Here is a 23,107-nt window from a genome sequence, read left to right on the forward strand (position 1 = left end):
TTGAGGAGGAGAGAGAAAGGCGGGAAAGGGAGAAAAAGAAGGGAAACACGAGGAGGAGGAAGGAGGGGTAAAGGGTTTGAGAGGAGGGAAAGCAGAAATCCATCCTGTCCCTGTGCGCGGAGCTCCAACGCAGCCACCTGTCTGCAGCGAGCTCAGCCTGAGCAAATGGGGGCCGAGCCAATTACCTGGAGTTAAATCACCTCGGCCACGCCCCGCGCAGCCGCACTGAGACCCCGCGCACCTGTGCCGGGCCCGGCCCCGCCCCTGGATCACCTCACGGCCCCGCACCTGGATCCCCGCCCGGTACCGCCCCCGGTACCGCCCCCGGTACCGCCCTTGGTACCGCCCCCGGTACCGCCTTCGGTACCGCCCCCGGCAGTACAGGACCCCGGCAGAGAAAGGCGTCTCAGTGCTGGAAAAGTGTTGCCAATGCTCCCTGGACAAGGGAATGACCACAGTAAATGCTTCTTCTTGTGTTGCTGTAGCATTGTTTAAGCGAAGATTGCAGAATGTTCCTTATCTCTGCAGAGGGCTGAGGCACAAACCATGCTCCCATGAGCCCTTACAGCTGTTTCTTGTGAAGATTTCTCCCCAGACTCTGCATGTCTCTCCAACACAGTAGAGCTGCTGTGCATAGCAGCAGTGAAGTGTTTTAGTAGGAGAGGCTCAGCTTCCCCCTTAGCACTGGGGCCTGTGCTACAGGTTTCCATTTCAGGAACACTTGCACAGAAGCTCAGGAAAACCACACATCCGCAGTATTAGAAAATATCCCAGTTTATTGCAGCATCTCAGTTCTGAGAGTTTTACAAAACAGTGTATTTACAGGTAAGGAAGGGACAAACTCAGCTGGAGTGTGCTTTGCTGGGGTAGGAACAGACTACAGAGGAAAAAGGAAGAAAATCAGCACATTCACAAGTCACATTTTTCTTTACAAAAGTAAGATAGGTGTAAGGCTGGTGTGCACAGGTGGTGTCCTTGTGGGAAGCACTCCAGGAAGAATTCAGTGCAGCCCTTGTGCTCTTCACAGTGACTCCAGGCACCTGGGGCTCAGCAAAAGCTGCATCAGCTCAGCATGATGTTAAGGCACAGTGTGGTGATGCCAATGGCTCTGGGTCTCCATGTGTGCCAGCAGCTCTGCCTGTGGCTTCCCTCACAGGAGTGATGGTGTTCGAGCCCTGCCCATAGCTTTTTTGGGGTGAGTGATGGCATTTGAACTCTGCCTGTGGCTTCCCCCGAGGTAAGTGAAGATGTTTCAGTCCAACATCTTTCTTTCAGGCCCCCAGCCCTGGGGCTCTGCCAGAAGCAGGGCTGGACAGAGGAGAGAAGGAGGAGACCATGGTGTGGGACGAGGGAGGGATCCCAAAGGGAATCCCCCCGAAACTATGGTAAGACCTCCCTTCAACCTCCCTATTGCTTAACACCAGAGAACGGGGTATGGACGGCCATTTGAAAACAAATGCATGACTTAGAATATATGTTTTTGAACTTGTCCAGTAAAGTTTGCCTCTAAACACAAAACTGTTGGTCTTTTCTTTTTAATTTGATTTTTAAAAAAGTTTATTACTATATGTAATCTTGAATGATGGCTCATTTAAATTGTTCATGGGAGCTGCACTAGCTTACCCCCCAAGGGAAACTTCTCCAAGCATGGATTTCTAAGACTAAGGGCTAAACCAAACCATCAGCTCTGGTTGCACATGGAGTCCCAGGCAACGAGGTAGAGGGAAGGTTGAAGTTCACAGTAGAGGCTGTGTATGGCTGGCACTGCCAAGTGTCTCCAGCCAGTGCTGTCCAAGAGGTGTCCAGGCAGGGATCCATTCCTAGAGGCCTGTGTGCTCCTGGATCCAGTCTCGCAGGCTGGTGAGCCGGCTGTACACCCCAGGTTTGTTCCTCTGGGCACACCCATCACCCCAGCTCACCACGCCGGCCAGGAACATCCGACTGCTGGGCTCCACACTGACCAGGGGCCCCCCAGAGTCTCCCTGCGCAGAACCACACAGGAGCATAAGCACCAACCTCATAGATACCTCTCATGCACAGTGTTAAAGTCAATCACAAAAACTGAGCAATCAATAATCAATCAGTAAATCCCCATCTAAGTCATTACAAGTTTTTGGTCATTCCCTCAAACAAATATTTAAGCATGACAAAAAGAGCCACAGTGCCAGAATAAAGAGTTATAAAATATCAGTCAAGCAGACTGGCTTGCTAACTAAGACTGAATAACAGCCAGAAGTTGGAGTACGGTTGTATGTCCTACCAGGTGAGATGGAGTCTAAATCCTGTGGGTTTGGGCTGTAGTTTTTGAGTCTAAGTCACACACTGACACAATTTGCTGCTGGTGCCCATTGTAATCTGTCCATTGTCTGAATCCAGGAGGATTCCCATTTATTTGTTTCATGTTAAAAATGTAAATATAAGTGGAAGTACCAGAATGAGCAGGGCTGAGCATAGGCCTGTCTCCCTGCCTAATAACCAACAACCAGCACTAAATCTAGGTGCTGCCTTACCTGGCAGGCATCCACACCACCAGTCAGAATCCCCACGCACATCATGCGTGGTGTCAGCTGGTCTGTCAGGAGCTGGTTACACACAGTCTGGTTGATGAGCCGGATCTCTGCCTTCTGCAGGATGGAGGCTCCTGTGCCTGCCAAGATGGAGGAGTAGCTTAAGTAAAAATACACCTTTTTAAGCAGCTCCATGTTTTTCCCTCAAGAAACACAGAAATCATAGACATGTAGAATCCAAGAATGGTTTGAATTCAAAGAGAACTAAAGCCCGTCTCGTTCCACCCCCTGCCACAGATCATGATGCTCCAAGCCCTGTCCAGCAAGGCCTGGAATGGCAGGGATGTGGCAACCACAGCTTCTCTTGGCAACCTGTTTAAAATACATCAATGTCAGTGCTCACCTCCTTCTGCAGTCGCTCCCCATCCAGTCACCCACAGGTCCTTGCCCACAGGGAAATTGTGGGTGGCATCGGGCAGGCAGATGGGCTGGATGACGGCTGTGAAAGTGACAGGGCTCTGCAACTCCAGCACAGCAATGTCATAATCGTAGGTGTAGTCATTGAAGAGGGGGTGGGAGATGATGCGCTTGATTTTGTGGGTTTGCACACCAGGGCCACTGAGGTCACCTTGGTCTGTCAGCCCCAGGTAGGCTGTCCATAGGCTGGGGTCTGAGTACCTACATGGGGGTCATGAAACACAGGGTGAGACCTCATCTCAGAGACAGCACCACTCACTACCTTAAACAGCTTCCTTGAGGAATGCCTCTCAGAATTGGTGTTGGAATACTGTATGCAGTTTTGGTTGCCACAATGTAAGAATAATATTAAACTATAAGAGAGCTTCCAAAGGCCAGTGAAGATGGTGCAGGGCCTTGAATGGAAGCTGTATAAGGAGCAGCTGAGGGCACTTGGTCTGTTCAGCCCAGAGAAGAGGAGACTGAGGGGAAACCTCATTGCAGTTACAACTTCCTTGTGAGGGAGAGAAGAGGGGCAGACTCTGATATCTGTTCTGTGGTGCCCAGTGACAGGATTAGAGGGAATAGTCTGAAGCTGTGTCAGGAGAGGTTTAAGTTGGATATCAGAAAAAGGCTCTTTTCCCCTGAGGGTGGTCAGGTACTGGAACAGACTCCCCAGGGCAGTGGTCACAGCACCAAGCCTGACTGAGCTCAAGAAGCATTTGGACAATACTCTCATGTACATGGTATGACTCTTGGGGATGGTGCTGTGCAGGGCCCAAGGGCTGGACTCGATGATGCTTGAGCACTTCTTCCAACTCAACTTATTCTGTGATTCTCTAATACCTGGAAGCATATGCATGTGAGGTCAGTACCTGATGCCTTGCAGTGGCAGGAAGCAGTGTGCTGCTGACACCAGCCAGCTCGCCGACACCAGCGAGGCCCCACAGATGTGTCCCTGGCCCTTGACGTGCAGGCTGACCTGCCATGGCCATTCTCCTACATCCGAGTTCTGCCCACCAACGATCCGTGACTTTCTGACGTAGGAGCGAAGCCCACAGTCTAAGGCAAAGAAGAAGGAGCACTTGGTTTCTCCTGTTCCCATCCCATGCCTCCCCTCTGTTCCTCCAGGACGTCTGACAGCACAAGTGCACTGTTACCTGTGTCAGGAAGGGCTGATGCTCTCTGCACAGATGCTAAATTAACTACAACATTTACTGGCCAACTCTGTAAAGGGGAGATAAGCCTCTCTATTACCCATCTAAGCCCTCCTGAACAATACAGACTCTCCACAGGCAGCTAAAGAACGTGGCTTGGATATTTCCAGATCAAGGTCCTGCACAGAAACACCCAGGGGCTGTCTCTGCCACACCGGGGTGTTTCTCTGAGGCCCAGCCCAGAATACTATGTCTTCCCCATTCCTCAGGCACTCACTGCAGTTGTCCTCATCAGAGTGGTCCTCACAGTCCTGCTCCCCGTCGCACTCAGGGTTCTGTTTGCTGATGCAGTGTCCATTGCGGCACTTGTATGTGTACTTCTTACAGGGGACTGTGGTCAGGCCTGGTGCAGGTAGGATGGAGCCACAGGGGTTAGACCCGATTCTGGGGAGGTCACCTCATGTTCACCTCTTCTGCCCTCCCCCAGACCATTTCCACCCTATGCAAACACACACAGGAGGGTGCCCAGCCCCAAGGAACTCGGTCAGAGGTTGCGTTTGATGGCAGCCACCTTGCAGCCCATCCTCACCTGTGCTGCAGCTGCCCTCATCGCTTCCGTCCCCACAGTCATCCTTGCCATCACACTTCTGTGTGCTGGGGACACACTTCCCGTTGTCACACTTGAAGCTGTCAGCTGCACAGCCTGAGGACAGAGAGCAGCTCTGAGGGCTGGGCATGAATCCTACAGCACTTCAGCATACAGCTGTGCCCAGCTCCCCCCCCAAGACAAGTAAAGCCTCTGCAGCTCCAACATACTGTGTCTCCAACATACTGTGTCTCTTCTTCAGACTGCACACCACCACTCAGTTATTCAGCCCTCTGCTCATCCTTCTTTCCTCTGAGCTCTCATTCACCTGCACAGGTGAGCCCTTGCCACGCCTGCTTATCTTTTGCCTGCTCATTTCCAGCACAGCACTTGTTTCCCTCCATCCATAAGCCTCCACCACCCCCATCGCCCCCTGTGTGCCTGCAGAAGTCCTCAGCCCTTTGTGCCTGTGGGGTGAGTCACTCACTGCACTGGAGCTCATCGCTGTTGTCGCCACAGTCATTCACGTTGTCACAGACCCAGAACTTGGGCTTGCACCAGCCGTTCTGGCACCTAAACTGCTGCTCAGTACAGGCTGGAAGAGGAGAGTAAGAATCACAGGATCATTTAGGTTGGAAAAGACCTCCAAGACCATCAAGTCCAACGTGAGACTAATCACCACCTTGTCAACCAGACCAGAGCACTGAGTGCCATGTCCAGTCATTCCCTGGACACCTCCAGGGATGGTGACTCCCCTGGGCAGCCTGTTCCAATGCTAGAAATTAAGGGAAAGGCCTGCAAAGGCATCTGTGGAGTCACCAGCAACCCGCCCACCATGGCAGCTTTTCCAGTGGGTGTGCAAGCACTGGGAACCCCAGCAATCAGCTCAGGACTGTGCATGTGTACATAAATACACAACACTCAAGTACATCACGGTATTTCTACTTTTCTGGAGAACAAAGCCATTTGGAGCTGTTGTGTCTGAAGCAGTGGAAGCTGAAGCTGACATCACAACAGCAGGACAGCCAGAGGCAATAAGGAAGCAAAGCAATTGCTGCAAGCAGTGGGAAAGCACCTGAGAAACCAGGATGATGGGCCAGGAGCACACTCTTTCTCAGAAAACTGCCCCTCCCAAACCAGGGCATCCTGTCCTCTCTAATGAACTGTAGACCCTGGACAGTAACATTAACTATAGGACAGCTCAGCAAATGCAGGAGGAAAACTTGTTGCACAAAGAAACAATTCCCCCTTTGTCCCACAGGTTTTCCAGAGGAGCTCTGCAAAGCCGGCCCAGTTGAGTAATGAAACGTGTCCCTCCACACCACTCAGCTCAGCCAAATCTACAACCAGCAGAAAAACACATTCCCAGCTGGGCGGAACTGGAAAGGGAGGCAATGCCACTGGGAGAGGGTTGGATTAGCAGAAGCCCACAGTTCCTATGCTGAGAAGGGATCCAAATCCCACACCAAGTCTCACTCCATCCTGGAGGAAGGAGGCAGTGCTGGTTCCAGCCAGCACTGAGTCACATTACCCAGAACAAGCCTGACCACCCCGGGGCAGCATGGCCTTTCCCATGCTGTGCCAAAGGGAAACCAAGGCTGGACTTACTGCAGGATCTCTCATCACTGCCATCCACACAATCCAGCCACCCGTCACAGCGCATGCTCCTGTCAATGCAGCGGCCGGTATTGCAAGTGAACTTGCCAGGGCAGGCTGAAAGGAGGAAAGACAAAACCACACATCAGCCCTCTTGGTGTCCCCTCTACATTCCTTCTGCTGAGTTCCTTATGCCTGCTTACAGCAGAACACAGCAGGAAGACAAAGAGGTTTGCAGGAAAGCAAGGCACGCTGCTATCCACCTGGAAAAGGCTGCTTCCCAGTTTACAGGGCAGTGTAAGGACAGAGGAGGGACAGTTCCAGATCTCATGGAAATCACTTTGCCCACCCCAGCCCCAGGGTTTCAACTCACGGTCACTGGAGTCATAGGATAGGAACTCGGCAGAGAAGCCTGTGTCTGTGTAGGACTGGTCCGAGTGGAACAGGAGCTCGATTCTGTTGGTGGTACTGGCCACCACAAACTGGGAGTGCTCCCCACAGTATCTGAAAGGAAAGAGCAAAGGGGAGTCAAAGGGCTGGAGGCCAGCACCAAAGAAACCTCCTTCTAACCCTGATCTCCCTCCACACCCTGGGAGCTGAGGGGGCAGGAGAGCAGGGAGCAGGTCTGATCCCAGCATAAACTGCCAGGCTTCAAGGTCTGAATTCTGCTACTGCTGGTAGAAAGTTTGGGCCAGCTGTAAACACCAGCCTGTGACCTTAGGAATGACTGGGAACAAGTTCTTCCACATCCCTGCCTGCCCAATGATGTGTCTCATCTCAGAAACACTGGACTCATCTCACCACGGGCAGGTGGGATCATGTACATGACCAGCACTGCAGAGGCAGATGCTGATTTTAAAACCCCTTCTCTGAGGCAGGGTCAGCTTCCTTGTCCAAAACATTGTGAAATAAGATAATCACCTTGCTGTGAGATACCAAGTTTTCTGCCTGGCCCAGACAGACAGCCTTACATCAGGCTGGGGAATGCATAAGGAAATGCATCACAAGATAGGAGTGCCCTGAGAATAGAGAGCTGCTTGTTCAAGCAAACCCATCCCAGATGTTCCTGCCTACCCCCACATGAGCTGTGTGCTGTGATGCTCCACAGCATCTGGGGGGGATTCAACTGCAGCACAACACAGATCTAAGTGTGGGGCTCCTCACTCATCACGAGGCAGTCCTGGGCATCATCCTGCCTCCTCCCAGCCTTGACAGCACCAGCACACTTGTTCCCAGAGCAGATTAAGGAAAGCACAAGGTTCTGTGTAACCCCCTTCATGGGTTCAGCCACCCAACACCCACCTTGTGCCATTGATCTGCACATAGTCCTTGGTGCAGGAGCTGACTGGGATCCCAGGCTCCAGCACATAGAACATGTTGAAACGCACCTTGACATTCTTTATAGAGGAAACCTAAAAAAGGAAGCAGAGTCAGTGGGATGTTGCTTTCTGGAGCAGGGAAAAAGGAATAGTTTCACAGGAAGAGGGTTGTGCTTGAGGGGAGGAAAGAAGATAACTGAAAAGAGAGGTCAGTTTTTCCAGCAGGAAAAGAGTAAGCTTCATAACAGTCACTGAATCACCCCGGCCCCAGAATCCCAAGTGGAATGGGCATACAGAGGAAGCCAGACTGGTCAACCACCAGTAACTGGCCTGTCCCAAAGCCCACACTCTCATCCTTCTTGTGTGAAGTTACAGGATTTTTCATGGGCTCCTATGGGGTTCAGGCCTCTCACAACCTCTTCTGCCTTCGCCCCCAGCTCCCTCAGTCATGAAAGACTTGGAGCCTCTGGGCGCCAGCTGCTGTGAGCTCTCTTGCACCATGTCCTGTACGATCAGGGTTATTTGACACACTTTTTAAGGGAAAGAGAGGAACATCTCACCTCGATGTTCCAGACACAGTCTGTGTCTGGGGGGTAGTGTGCTGGGTAGTAGGGAGTTGTGAATGTGCCGCTGTCTCCCTTCAGGGACCCACCGCAGGCTAAACACAAGCAGGAAGGCAATAAGTTAGAGATCTAGATGTAGAGATGATTTTCCAAGTCTCAGCTGGCCGTCATTGGAGGCAGAGGCACAGTCGCTAACAAGGTTAAGCCACTCTCTGGAAAGAGCAGCTCTGCTCCAAGGCTTGAGAGAACCCAGGAGATTAATTAGGTGCTTCCTGTACACATCAATCTGTATGTCTAATCCAACATAATTCTCGTTTTTGCCTCCTTGAGGGACATAATTATCACAGTCAAGAACACAGTAGGCAAGGCAAGTGCCAAGAGGTGACCTGCTTCCAGGTGCTCCAGCCCTGGAAACATCCCTGACAAGCTCACCACAGCCACCTCCCTTTTCAACTGCCCATGGCAGGGAGAGATGGGGAAACAGGCCAAGGCCTCTGCTCACCTTTCATCTTTGGGAGCTGGAAGAACTCAGCCTTAAAGCCAGGGAATCGCCCCTCCTTGTTGGTAACCAATGTGACTAGCATGACATTCTGGGAGGACAGGAAGGTCAGGTTGTAGGATGGGGCATAATTCCCACAAAGCCTAGGAAGCAAAGGACAGAATCCATAAGGCACTGCTGCACAGAGAGCCTCAAGCAGCACAGTTCAGCTCTGAACAGGGGCAAGAGCAGCACATCTTAGGATCACTGTGGACTTGGTGCCAGGCAGGAAAACCCACCTAACCAAAGCATGGGGCTCCACGGGGCTTAGAGAGTTGTACACCTTGATGTAGTCACTGTCATCTCTGCATGGCTCCAGCTCCAGGGTCTTGAAGGTGAGGCTGATGGTGGAGCTGGCATCTGCCCTTAATGCCCAGTAGCAGAGGGCATTGTTGGGGTATGGGCTGTTGGGGAAGCCCGGCGTGGTGAAACTGGTGACCTCCCCTTCCTTGGCGTGAAGGGAGAACATGCAGCTGTCTGTCCAGAGAGTAGGGATTAGTTAACAAGGCAAACAAGCCTTGCTCTGCCTTTCCCTGGGATGCAGAGAATAATTCCTGCAGGTTATCCCAGGGCAGAAGGCTCTTCCTGGGTAATAGCAAGGCCTGTGCCACAGTCTGTCCAACCCGAAACCAGCACCAAGGAGCACACTGGGGTCTGCCTTGCATGCAGAGCACCTCTCTCCAGACCCTTCCCCATCCTCCAAGAGAAACACCACCCTAAAGAGACCACTGAGATGGAAGAAGAACTGTACTTACTGTCCCGGGCAGAGTGAGCTATGGTGGGGTCCACAGCTGCAGAAGAAAACAGAGCTGGCATCACCCTTTGGGCTATGGGAAATCCCTGGGCACAAAGCTGAGGTTGTTTCTCAGATCGTCATTGATCTGGCCTTGCTTGCAGAGTCTCCCCCTGCAAAGTGGCAGGGGAGGCTGCTCCTGCCTGGCCTCTAGGAGCTGAGGGAACAAACTTTTCATCTGCAGAGGGAGAACTCATCCCTGTTCCTCTTCCCTGAGCTCAGAGGAGAACACAGAGGGCTCCAGTAAAGAGGAGCAGGTCCATGCAGCTCCCTTCAGGTATCCCATTAAGTTGTGCTGTGACATCCAGGTTCTTACACCACCCTCAGGGTTGGCTTTCCCAAGGGAGGGCTGTCACTAGCACCTTCTCATTCCAGGGAAATATCCCACTTGGTCCCATGCAGAGGCCCAGGGACAGCAGAACCAATACTCACGGAAAGCGATGACTGACTCCACCTTCAGCATGGGGTTTCTCAGGCGGGGGTTCCACCTCTGCACCAGGCTCTGCTTGTCAGCCATCGCCCTGTCCAGGTTCTCTTCCCGGTACTTGGGCACAAGGAATTCTGACCAGTAGTAGGCAATGACACTGCCTTCACTGTGGAAAGGGCAAGTGTGGGGTAAGGGCAAGGACAGACATGGGAGGACTCAAATACCACTAGAAGAAGAGGCCAGACTACTTGATGAGCTATTTTTGGAGCCTGGCCACAGGGAAGGGAGAGTTTCAATGACAAGTTAAGCAAACAGCAGAGTCCCCTGGCAGTCCAGGGAGTCTCTTTCAGTGTTGCCAGGCACCACCCACTGCAGTTCACTACACCACACTTTGATTTTCCCCATACATCTGGCAGAAAACAAAATGCATTTTCAGGTCACTTTTTACTGCTCATCCTTTCCTGTATCACTCGGGATGACTACTGGGGTGCTTCGATCCTAGCATCCCAGGAAGGAGGGTCAATGGCTGATGCAATATCCCAGCATCCCAGATGGGGCTCAGGCAGTGCCTAACACTCACCTGAAGGCAGTGATCACTGTCTCTTTGTGGTAAGGACCAATATCAGCATGATTCTTGTAGATCTCCTCCACCTGAAAGTGTTAAAAAGGGGTGTTCAGCATGTCTAGAAGTGAGGAAAAAGGAAAGGCTAAAGACAGACAGAGCTTCAAGCCTGAGAAGGAAAACCAGGGCACATACCTGGCATCCCTAGGCGCAGGAATCTGCAGAGCCAAAGAGAGGAGGAGAGTTGAGAGCCCAAGAAGAGCCCAGAGCTGCCCATCATAGCCTGTTCTGACACAGCTCACCCCACTCTTCCCTGGGGGGAAGTGAATCCCTGAGTGTGAGGGAAGAGGCAAGACCAGCCACAGCTTCAGCCTCTTTCAGACACCCTTCTGCCTCAATTCCTGGCCCTGATTCATTCAGTGATTCTAGGACATGCCCTGGCAGCTCCTATGGCATAGGGAGATGCCATGGCATTGGGCTGGAGCTGGGATGCCAAGATCCAGCTCCAAAGAAGGTCCCTGCTCCCAGCCAGTGTGTCAGAGTGAGCAGGGGAAGCTCCAAGGAATCTTACATGGCATATCCCCATGGCCATGGGGCAAGAAGAAAATACCTTGCCTGCAGAAGAAGGGAGGCAAGAAACCTCTTACCGTGCTCTTCACCTTCTTGGCCAGCATACTGAACTCTGGAGAGCTAGAGTTCTCATAGGCATCCAGGAATTCCCAGTTCAGAACCCGCAAGTGGCCATTGAAAACTTTCTGGATGGGTGTGTTCCTATCTGAAAGAACAGCTCAGGGTCAGGAAGGGCAGTCAGGGCTGGGACTAGTGTCACAGCTGATCCCCAGTGACAGCAATTGGGGCAGGGAGGTGGAAATGGTGTCTCCAGAGCTTAAGAGGCCCCACCTGAGCAACATGGGTAACAAAGCTTTTCCATGTGGATGGATACATTCCCAGGGTGTCACCCAACATGTCACCACCCACCAGACATCACACTCACATTTGAAATGCCAAAACAGGAGGCCAGTGGTGAGGGAGACAAGCAGAAAAACAATGATCAGGACGGTGACGACCACCTGTCGCTTTGGGCCGCGCTTCTCCATCTTCTTGGAGTTCATGGCAGGAAGGAACTCCACCCCTTCGTCCAGGTTATTCATGTCCTGGGAGAGGAGGGAAGGCAGGACAGTGGGAAGGCTGTTCCCAAAGCCTGGCTTGCGGAGGTCCAGCCTCAGAGCAGCCTGAGGCAGGTTTAGGGACAAGGAATGCAGAAGCACCGAGGGCTAACCTCAGCATTGGCAGCTCCCCAGCCACAGCAGAACAAACCCTGAAGGTTTCTTCTTTGCTTTTCTGCACACACCTAAAATTCCTTTTTGGGCCTAATATAAGGTCACAAGCTCAAGCAAACTCAGAGGCAAGTCCACACACCCTCCCGTGACCATGGCAGGTCACAAGCCCACAAGCTCCAAGATCTGCCTCAGCAGATGAAACTGCAGAGAAAAATTCACCCACACAAAACACTTGCTGTGTGCAGGTGTGTCACCCGGAGCTCATGGGGTACAGCATGCTATAAATAGCATTTCCCTAAAAGAAGAGATCAAGCTGCTTCATTTCTTTACATTTTCACAGCTCTCTGTCATGCCTCCTGGGCCATCAGCACTCCTGTGTTTCTGCTTGGAATCTCCCATCCAGCAAAACACTCATTAAATGAAATAAACCGGAAAACTACGATGAACACACAAAATATCTCCACAGCCCATGAGCAGCCATGCTCTTGGGACAAGACAAAGAAAGGAACGAGGAATGACACAGCTCTCACTGTCATCACCATCCCATAATGGGCTGGGTAAGGAAATGGAAGTTGAAGCATTGAGCTCTGTATCAGCTGTAAAACCATTGGTGCCCCAGGGTTCGCTTTCTTCCACCTTCTGTTCTGTTCCTCCATCCTTGCCCTGCTCGTGTATCTGCATCTCTGACCCAGAGGGGGTTGGAACAGCTGCAGCCCCAGATGTTTTCAGAGGATCCCACACAGCATCCTTGGTACTGTTGGACATAATGGGGGCCTGGATCTGCACCTACCCTCACACTTCCTCTCCTCCCAGCAGTGGCAGTAGTGTGGGCAGAGTTCACCACACCTGCTTCGTATCTGTCTTCACTTGAGCAGGAAGGGCCCTGCACCTGCTTCAAAAGCCCAAAACAGGACAATCCCTCACCTTTCTGCTCACCACCTTCCTATTTTCTCCTTAGCAGGCATTCAGAGGCTTCCTGGGCTCTGGAACCTGAGCATGGAAACCACAGCACAAAGTTTCAACTCGCACAAATCTGCGGTATTCCCACATGCTCTGCACTCCCAAAGGGTAATGATGTCTCCACAAACACAGGGTCAGATTTTGCCTGCCCTCTCTCAGCCCAGAGCTCACACAAACCTGCTCCAACAGCTTGAGCTAATTTGATGCAAATGTGACAAGCCCCTACAATCAGGAAAAATATGGACAAGGGGGGATATGTCTCAATAGGACGCAGGAGAACGGCTTTGAAATTAAAAGATAGCAGGGTTAGATGGGATACTGGAAAGAAATTTTTCCCTGTGAGGGTGGTGAGGCCTTGGCATAGGTTGTCCAGAGAAGCTGTGGCTGCCTTATCCCAGGAAGTGCCCAAGGCCAGGTAGGACAGGGCTTGGAGCAGTCTGGGACAGTGGAAGGTGTCCCTGTCCATGGCAGGGGGGGGGACTGGATGAGCCTTAAGGTCCCTTCCCACCCAAACCACTCTGGGATTCTTTGAAAAACAACTAGCAAAGGGGATCCTTCTAGCAGAGGGACCTCTGAGCTTGCTGTGCAGACATAAGGAACAAGCCATCCCCACTGCATTTCCTCACTGAACTTCCAGTATGTGCTTCATCTTCTCATTCCTCAGCCTTGCCTGGCAGGAAAGCCCAGCTCCCACTTGAACCATTCCCCTGTTTCTTTTGCCCTTTTCTTCACCCAATGCCTGTGCTCTCCTCCCAGCCTCCACACCCCACTGCAGCCTCTCCTCCTTGCGGTATTTGCCCAGGGCCCTTCACAACAGAAAGGGAAGTGGCAGGCACCTTACTCTGAGTTTTTGTCAAGGACTCCGTAAGTTTAATCCTCTGCAAGCACCAGAAGACCACCAAGACCAGAACAACCCACAAGTTTTCACACCATCCACTCTCAGAATCCTCCCAGTTTCCCATCTGGTGGTTCAGGGAAGGAACCTTTGTTCATTTTTGAGTTTTACTGCCTAAGGATAGGCAGAAAGAACTGTTTCCAGCCCTAAAATCTGCCCACCTCCAAAATAAATAGACCTAGCAGGGCTGCAGAGGACAATGCTATGGGGAATACTCTGAATCCTGTTTGTCTTCTGATTATACATGAAAAACCCAAGGAAACTTTGAAACAGATGACACACAAAATACAACTTAAATACATAGAGACATTCTAAATCAAGAAACTCCTCAATCAAAGTCAAGACTACCTGGGGTTGGACACATTTCATGGATGTCTTCCAAACATCCATCTGGCTCCTACCAGTTTTCCAATCATGTAATAACTCCCCCCCACACACACCCCCCAACCTGGTAAAGAGAAGAAACTGGCCACAAAACTTGCAAACACATTCTCTCTCTCTCCATAGGGCTGCTCACAATGCTGAGCCTTCTCAGGACTTCCAAGACATTGCTGCTGTTGGCAGAAAGCAAAGTATTTAATTCTTTATTAACATCTGCAGGAGCCTGTGGCAAGAAGACCATCTCAGGCGCTTAAATGATATATCAGTTTCCCCAGAGCTCCTGAAGCCAGCGAGAAAGAACTGCAAAGAAACCAATTTTCCATAAGAAAACCCTTCAGCTGCAGCAGAACCCTTCAGCCCTCTGCAGAATTCCTACACTTCAGTTTCACCAAACTGCCAGAAAAAAATTAAGGTCAGCAGCAAGCAGGAGCTCCTGCTGTACTAAACTGCACAAAAATGTGGCTGATGCATTGTAACATCCCCTTTCAGCTAAAGATTGTGTCTTTGCTGAGAGAAAACTCTCCCAGGGAGAAAATCTTTGCTGTGATTAAATCAGAAGGCAAACAGAGCTCCCTTCTGCCTCCAGCACACACAGGCACATGCACTGCTCCTGAGAGCAAGGAAATCAGGCAGGAAAACTCACCATCTGCTGTTTCTTTAGGAAATTTCTCTGCTTTCCTTGGGGAAAAAAAAAAAAAAAAAAAAAAAAAAATTAAAAAAAAAATAGATTAAAAATGTTAAACCTGTGAGAGTTTACAGTTTGTTCTTGCTACAAAGCTGAGCCAGCAGCAACACAGGAGAAATGACAGGAGTGCAGGGACTTCTGGGAAGGTTACTTTTGTTTTTCCTCCAGTACAAAGTACACAAGCAGCCACTGACACTGTTACTTGCCAGAAATTACCCTGCGGCTACAGGCAGATAGGCGACGCGATCCAAAGAGGTTTTCCTCCCTCCTCGCCCTATGTTGTATTCCAGCTCTCATCCTCTCCCATTCCCATACCTTATGGATGCCATTGTGCTCCTCAGCCAACACAGACACTTGTGTGAAGAGTTCTCACCTATCACAGCCTGGGTAAGCAACAGTCGTTCCTGCAAACTCTTCCCAATACCCGGTGAAGGATCTGAAGCATCCCCCAAGCACTGCTGGAATGATGAATCAGGCCATACAGAAGGTCTCAGATGAGGCCCCATGTCCCGAGCTCCAAGAGGCTGAAATCTCCCTGCCCATACTCAGCACAAAAAAACACTCATTTGACCTGAGGACCAGACTTGCCTGTGCCCAGGAGTGCAGCTCAGCCTCTGCCCCTCTAACTCTCTGTGCTCCATGTCTCCTTTGCTCCCAACACCTGGGAGGAAAAATAACCTGTCACCATCCTCTGAGCTAGATGGAAACCAGACAAAACCACATGCAAGACAGGATCAAAGATCTCAGTTAAATCAAGAAAAAGAGAACTGCAATGTTAATTTCCTTTAGTTGATGGCTGCTGCACATCTCTCTCGCATGTTTTGAACAGTGGCAGCTGTAAACTAGAGAAGAGCTGAACACATCCTGCTCTCACCTTGTCCATGGCTCCTCCAGAAACCATCTTTAGCCCCAAATGACTCAAGGTCTGACTGTCTCACCCTTCTCGAGGAAACTGCTCCAATAAACATTATTAAAAGAAAACCTCCCTTGATATTCTCTCTGCCTTAGTCACTGGAGCAGTTACTTCCTCCTGGCTCCTCCTCACTCAGTCCTTGCTGGTACGGCCAAGCTCCCCACACAGGGTCAGAGGGATCTGGTCACAGCATTGGCAGTGGCAGCAAAAACCAATCCAGAGAAAGCTTCAGACAGGCACTGTCCCAGTCCTTTCATGCCTCAGTTTCTCCTGGAGTTCCAACTCCATGAAGAAACTTGGAAAACAAGTGCACATAGATGGATTTATAGAGCACTTGGAGGGCTCCTGCTCCTCCATGCAGAGTCCGAGCTCAATTCTGGGAAGAGTAGACCTCCCACCCCTCCTCTGTAAGCCACACAATGTATTTTTAGACAGTGACTGTGCTCTGTCCAACTGGACAAACCAGATGCAGAAGTGACTAATTCTGTCAGCAGGAAATGCAGCTGGCACATGGGGCTGACAGGAACCAGCTCTGCACTGGAGATCTTACAGGAAAGCAGAGAGATCCTCCTGCAGTGGGGGATCATAGAAAGGCTGGGATACACCATGGAGTATGGCTCTCCCGCATGATGTGTGCAAAGCAGGGGTCCCTCTGTGATCAGCATCCCCCACAGAGGCTGGTTTCTGCCTTGTTTGGCAGTCCCACCAAGATGGTGATGCGTCCTGGGCACCAAATCCCTCACTATTCCCCTCTGCTCCAAAACAGCTGCTCAATCTCTCCCTCAGTGTCTGCATCTGTTCACAGGACCCTGACCCACAGAAGGACTGGGCCCCTTGCCATTAGTTTCACCTGTCCTTTATGACCACCAGGGAATTTGTTCATCCAGCGCCAGACATGAGATCCATCTACTTCTTTGACTCTCCCAACTCCTGACTCAGCTTTGGCCCTGAGCAGTCCTGTGGCGGACCAGCAGCCCAGACCATACAAGGTAAGAGCAGGTGTGCAACCAAATCAAATCTCACAGCAAAAAAACATCACTATCTGATATCAATGTACACAACCAAGAAAAGGAACCCATAAAATGCCAGGCTGGAGGAGGCATAGGGAGGTTGGAGATGAAGCAGAGTCATGGAAGCATGGTTAGTCTTGAGGGTAATTACAACTTGCAGATCCCAGCCTGTGTATTCAATAGGCAATTCCCACCTCCCCTTTTCCAGCCACACCTGCCTCGGGTGGTGTTCAATAAAAACTAAAACAAATACCACATAAGAAACTAGAGGAATGAAACCTGTTGACTCAACCACAATCTCAGGACACAGTCAGCAAGCCATTTCAAAGCTCAGAAGACCAACAGGGTGGGCAAAAAGAACCAGAAAAGTAGTATTTTCAAAAGCTGAGAATTCCTTTATCGCCTTGAAAGCCAACACCAGCTTTGTGGTGCTGGCATGAGGAGAAACAGCCTGTTTCCCATCAGAAAAAGTTAAACAAATGTAAACAGCATGTGCAACTCACTTCACCCAAGTAGCTCAAGTACAGCTACACCATCCTTAAATCAACTCCTACACCAACTCTCGCTGCAAATCCCAACAACTCCTCTGGAGAATGATCTTATAAGAACCATCTCCTCATTTCTTATACTTGATAAGAACACATGGAAACAGCTCACATGGGAGCAAAGCCTACATAAGGCATATTCGTGCTATGTTGCCCCACCATGGGCAGTAAAGGACTGAAGAAACTTTGCCAGCACATTATTTTTCATCTTCAGTTCAGTATTAAGGGCAATGAAGCTATAAAATGATGACATCAAAACTAAAAAGGGAATATGGGGCAAGAGCTCAAGGACAGAGTCCTCCAGACTGTGTATCTTCCAGGCACGGAGGGCAGGTGCAATAGTGAAAGATACAGGTCACACACAACTATTTCACACAACAAGTTTGAGCTTAACCCTCTAGAGCCTTTGATTGTCTTGTGACCACCCTGAGTCATACGAGAAACCGAATTCCTTTAGGTTTATTACAGAAGAAACTCATGTTGATGTTTGCAGGGATAGCATAGGCTTGGCTTGTTGCTCCATCCAGGCTGATTGGTGCAGCTGTCCTGCATCACAGGCGCTCAGAAAAAGCTACTATGCTTCTGTGTGTCTGTGGTAGCAGAGAATTTTACACTTAAGTCTTACCAACGGTTGGGGAGAAGCTAGGAATAAAGGTACCCTACAGCCCTGATCTGTGTAGCTATGAGCCATGAAATTCCTCCTTACAACACACTGATGTCCCAAGAGCAGCAGAGAAACACGCCACAGATGCAAACAGCTCATTTAAATTGCTCGTACATCTTTCCTGGTACAGACAGAACTGTCTGGAAAACAGAACCACCTCCAGCAGCTTAACCAAAGCAGCTGAGCCTTGATCTCCACAATCCTTGTGACACTTCACTCATTTCTACAGTTCTGAGGTGGATCAGGACCACAAGTCTCCAATGTTTGAAGCTAACAGCAAGGAAAACATGAGCACCTCCAACCAGAAAAGTCCGTCTGCCAAATCCATCTCTGTTGGCTGCTCCCTCCCCGCCCCAGCCTATGACCCGGATATTGCAGGGCATTATTTCCCCGTCTGTCCCCGCCGGCCTTTGGATGGAAATGATACATTCTACCCTAGGCAAGGGGAGAACCTTTGCTCCCGTACCTTCCCCACAGCCAGGCCCTCAAAACACTCTCGCTGCTTCCTCAAGAGTTTTACAGAGTGATCTTTCATTTGCTAAGCAAAGGTCTGGCCTCAGCCCTTTACTCATTGTGTCTTCCTTATCCCTGTTTGCTTTTGGCACCAACTGCAGCCAAACTGGCCCGAGCAGCAGCTCACCTGTCAGCCACTACCCCAAAGAAACACTCTGCACCTTTTCAAGGAAGAGCAGCAACTTCTTCTCAGGCCAAGAGCTACTGCAGCTCCTTTACCAGCACAGGAGGAGATACAAGACATTATAAAACCACTCATTTCCTCCATTCTCATATTTGCAAGGAGCCAAATCCAACAACAGTCCAGGAGGGACAAACTCCTTGGGTTGTTTCCTGCCAGGAGGGCAGATACTGTCTTCAGAGAAGCAATTCTGGATCAGATCAGCCCCTCCTGAACTGATGCAGGGGGAAAACTAATCCAGAACCAGGGAAGGGACCCACTCGAGCCCTCAGTCCTGCATAAAGACAGATCAGAGCACAAAGCTACCTTCTGCCAGGAGAACAAGCCAGGCAGGGAAGATCAGGTCACACGAGTGCCACTCTGACCTGGCCAGGAACAAGGAGGTTGAGCTGAACTGCTTCAGCGAGAGCATCTCCTTCCCACTCCCAGCCATGGCACACACTGGACAGTGGGACTGGAGGCAAGGGAAAATTTCTTGCTGCAGGCCAGCTTTTTGACCAGTGCCAGAACCAGCAGCTCCTTCGTTACTGCAAATAATAACTACTAAAGCTAGGCCTCGGAGACAGACACCACACAGCCTGCAGGCAGGGTGGGAAATGCTGCTGTCCTGCTTTAACCCAAAACCCTGTGTTTGGAACAGCTCTGTGGCACAGAACAGGCTCTGGAGGTGCAACCCAAACTCAGCCATTCCTGCCTGACCCTCAGCCAGGAAGATCTACACAAGAAGCTCACTTAGGTCTCAGAACACACTGATAATGCAGAGGTTAATTAATGAAGTCCCACAGCCCTTGGATAAAATTGGCCCTTACAACGCTTGAACAGGTTTAGTTGGATCTGTTGCTAAACAACCCAGAGCCAGGCTCTGCACACAGCTCACCAGCGTGGAGTTTACCTTTACTCACAACCCCAATGCCCTCAACTTAAGCTGAAACCAAAATCCGTAGAGCAACAGAAGCACCGACACTGAGGAGATCTAAAGCTGGCTCCACAGACAGGTGGAGATCTCCACTTCCCTAAAGCTGTTTTCTTTCTTTTTCTGCTCTGCTGAGCTCAGCAACGTCCCCCGAACAGATTCTCCGGACCTTACCCAAGGGTCAGCTGCAATCTCCCCCTTCCTGAGGAATCCAGAGCCACCTTGAACCCACCCGGCTTGAAGAACCCAGAGCGAGCAGAGGACGAGGCAGCTTGGCAAAAGGCTGGCAGGTGCTGTGGGAGCTCCTCGTGCCCAGGTGTGCTCTCACCTGCAGCTGGGCGCTGTACCGCACCCCGGCCCCGCTGGCCGGGCGGCTGTGCTCCATGGCCAGGGCAGTGTGGAGCGGCTCAGGCCGCCATGGCGCGGTGGCTCCGGCCTGGCGCGGTGACTCGGGCACGGTGGCTCCGGCCTGGCGCGGTGACTCGGGCACGGTGGCTCTGGCCTGGCACGGTGACTCGGGCACGGTGACTCCGGCCTGGCACGGTGACTCGGGCACGGCAGCTCCAGCCTGGTGCAGTGGCTCCGGCCTGGTGCGATGACTTGAGCACGGTGACTCCGGTCTGGGCGCGGTGCCCGGCTCCTCCCTCCTGTGCTCCTGGCAGGTGAGGGCAGCTGGAAACACCCTGCTGGGCTGTGCCACTCCACTGTGGCACTCTGTGTCCAGCTGAGGCTCCCCCCTCTCCTCTCCACAGAAATAAGGGAAAACACTGTGCTCAAAAATCTACCCCCAAAAGTCCGGTATCAGCTTTGCATCATCCAAGAGATCCTTCAGCCACAAGCTTTGCTTCAGGAAATGAAACCAGAAAAATCTGTCTTTTACCAAGAAAAGCTGCCCTGCAGTTGGTAGGAAGGCTGGCTGGCACGTAGAGATGCACAGCTCCTAAAGAAAAGCTTTGTGTATCCTCCTTAGGTGACAACATTATCATGCTATGAAACCCTGCTGCAAAGAGGGCACTCTCAGCATGAACAGTTTACCCCAGGGACAAGCCTCCTGCTCCCAAAAACATTTGGTACACTCAGAAGCAAATATTCCCTTTTCCCAACCTGAAACCTGCCCTCAGCAAGGCTACAGCACTGTAGGAATGAGCGTTCTCTTGGCTAACAGAGACCAGATACAAAACGAACAACACAGCAGTGCTGCAGAAACTGCATGTGCACACATATGTGGCACTCGTGCTCACACAGCAACAGCCCCTGGGGACTGTGTGGTTTAATATTCAACAGAGAGGGAAAGGAGGGACTGGGGTTCTGAGTATTCTCTAATGGAGGTTTGAAAGAATTTGTAACATTGAAAGCTGCATTCAGTCTTACTTCACCATTTACCCCTTCTTGAAAAGATGATTCATACACATACACTCTGACATTTAGGTTTCTCACATTCAAGAGCAAGTCAGGATTAAAATAGCTGGATCAAACTCACTTTTTCATGGAAAGATTCTTCCTTTCTCCATCTTACATGTGACAGTCCATATGAATATGTGATATGCCCACCAAAAGCTGAACTGGCCACCCCACTGCCGATCCAAACCTTTTATACCAATTGCATCCAGCCCTGAAACTGAATTTTTTAAACACCTGAGCACTTAAAATTTCCCAGAAATATCGTTCTGGTACAACAAGAGTTGCTGATCACATGCAGGAAATTCCTTGCTGAATCTCCTTCATTTTCCCTTGCTCTAGATTCTGTCTCCGGCAGAGCAGAAGTTTTTCAGGCTTTTTGCAGCTGGTTTTTTTTTGGAAATAATAGAGACGAGGTGAGGTCTCTGATCTTGCTGTGGTGAAAAACACAACATAACTTCTGTGCTCTTGTAGAAACATATAAACCACCGCCTTCCCTGCCCTCTCAGCGGCTGCCAGCATTCCACCTACCGCGGAACACGGCACAGGAGGAAACACCCCTGGATTTAAGGTACTCCCCTTAAAAATTGGACGTGTTAGTCAGGCTGCTGATGTCCGGAGCTCTCAGTGCTCCCGCCGATACCCAGCCCTGCCCAGCCCCGTTTTAACAGCCACTCCCTTACCTGCCTGGCTGCGGTCTGTCTTAACACCCCCGTGAAACAGCATATTTTGGGTACAGAGCAGCTGCTCCCAGCTGAGCCACTGCTTCTACATTCTACACACTTTTCCCGTTTGGCACATCCACTGATCTCCTCCAGACTGATGCCAGGCAAACACCCGTGCTCAGGGATGTGGATGATAAGCCAAAATGTGAAACGTAATCCACAATCCCTAGTTCGACACAGCTGTGAATGCTCATTGTTTCCTGCCATTTCAAGCCACTGACATTTTACAAACTAATTCATGAGGCGTCTTTGAACAAGGGGACACAATCACCGTGGGGAAAACCAGCAAGCAATACACGTGCTAAATGTAAATATTATATAGCTGGGAAGCAGCTGGTTTGAGGCCTCAATACCAGGATTCCCGTTTCTCTGTTACTGGAGCAAAGGGATTTCCTTCGTGGCTGTGCTGCAGCCATTACCGAGTCACCGTAGTGGGAGCAGGTCCCCTCCTGCGCACTGCACAGCCCCAGAACATACAATAACAATTCCCAACCTGCCTGCCACGTGATTTTCTTGGTGAGAGACTTCCATGGCTGACTGAAGGATGCTGAGCCCAGCCGAGGCACAGTGAAAACGCAATAGAGTTCAAGGCACTCACCCGCATGCAATGGCAGGAGTCAGCTGCAAAGGCTCTCTTTGCTCCCGCTGGAACCAGTTTATCCAATAAAAGCTGCCACCTCCTCCTCGCTTTGTCTCAGCGTAGCCACAACAGCATCTTGAGAGAAGATCCGAGGTTTGGGAGGAAAGAGAGCCCTGAAATCTGAGAGCCAAGTCCGGCTTGGTCAGAATCTTTGAGAGCTGCAAGACCTAAATCGCCCTGAGCTCGAACCCCAGACGAGGATCAGCTGCAGGAGCAGCAAACACGGTCTGGGCAGGCAGAATCCTTCCGCATCAGCTCCCAGCCCTGGGAATGCCATGCACGTGAAAGAAGGGAAGAAGTGCTTACATAAGGAATGAAGGCCAGCTGCCTGCGGGGGAAAAGTCTTCTGGTGGAGGCAGTTGCCAAGAATTCTAGCATGGGAGCACCATCTATCCACACCAGCGACGGGCCGGATTCAGTCAGGAACAAAAGCTTTTCCTTCCCGTAGTGTGGCTCAATGATTGTGCTCTTAGAGCGACTCCCAAATTCAAATTTCAGCGACAGTGCCCTCCCACCCAGATTCCTGCCAGCCAACCCCGAAACCACCTCATCTCGAACGCTCAATCCGGTCTGGCAACTTCCAAAGCATTACAAAAGACTGGGAGAGAGATAAAACTCACAGGGTGTCCTGTTACTTTGCATTCCAAAGAGTAAATAAAAGGCTGATTCAGTGGGAGGAGAGGAGAACCAGTAGTGCTGTGCTTTCCAGATGAACAGGCAGCTCCCAGAGCAAAGGCCGGGTACCGCTGGGGATGGGCACAGTCACCTTGGGCTGATCCAGCCTCTCCATCTGCAATGCAAGGGAATAATTACTCACTGTGGAGAATGGGAGCTGGAAAACTGTCGTGAGTTGCCCTCAATTTGCTACACGCTGCTTTAGGGCAAAACAGGGAGGTGGCA

At 50.9% G+C, this 23,107-nt stretch overlaps 1 protein-coding gene across 4 annotated transcripts; it reads right to left on the minus strand.

The window, feature by feature from the left end:
- Positions 1–753: 753 nt before the first annotated feature.
- ST14 (ST14 transmembrane serine protease matriptase) lies at positions 754–22,708 on the minus strand. 4 transcript variants are annotated; one of them, XM_056509590.1, is made up of 21 exons: positions 22,514–22,708; positions 22,166–22,327; positions 19,773–20,099; positions 11,499–11,658; positions 11,152–11,279; positions 10,523–10,593; positions 9,948–10,108; positions 9,478–9,513; positions 8,962–9,199; positions 8,687–8,826; positions 8,182–8,279; positions 7,605–7,714; positions 6,676–6,806; positions 6,315–6,419; positions 5,194–5,301; positions 4,710–4,823; positions 4,398–4,523; positions 3,839–4,025; positions 2,911–3,185; positions 2,511–2,647; positions 754–1,982 (listed from the first exon to the last, which is right to left on the minus strand). In XM_056509590.1, exons 2-21 carry the CDS (start codon positions 22,169–22,171, stop codon positions 1,821–1,823), a joined length of 2,820 nt encoding a protein of 939 aa, XP_056365565.1. In that variant the 5' UTR covers positions 22,172–22,327; positions 22,514–22,708; the 3' UTR covers positions 754–1,820. The 4 variants fall into 4 exon arrangements, with proteins under 4 accessions (XP_056365565.1, XP_056365566.1, XP_056365567.1 ...); XM_056509591.1 differs by lacking the exon at positions 22,514–22,708 and having other exon boundaries at positions 19,773–19,913; positions 19,980–20,099; positions 22,166–22,488; XM_056509592.1 differs by lacking the exon at positions 19,773–20,099.
- Positions 22,709–23,107: the final 399 nt, after the last annotated feature.

This window comes from Oenanthe melanoleuca, chromosome 24 (genome assembly GCF_029582105.1).
Source record: "Oenanthe melanoleuca isolate GR-GAL-2019-014 chromosome 24, OMel1.0, whole genome shotgun sequence".
Lineage (NCBI taxonomy): Eukaryota > Metazoa > Chordata > Aves > Passeriformes > Muscicapidae > Oenanthe > Oenanthe melanoleuca.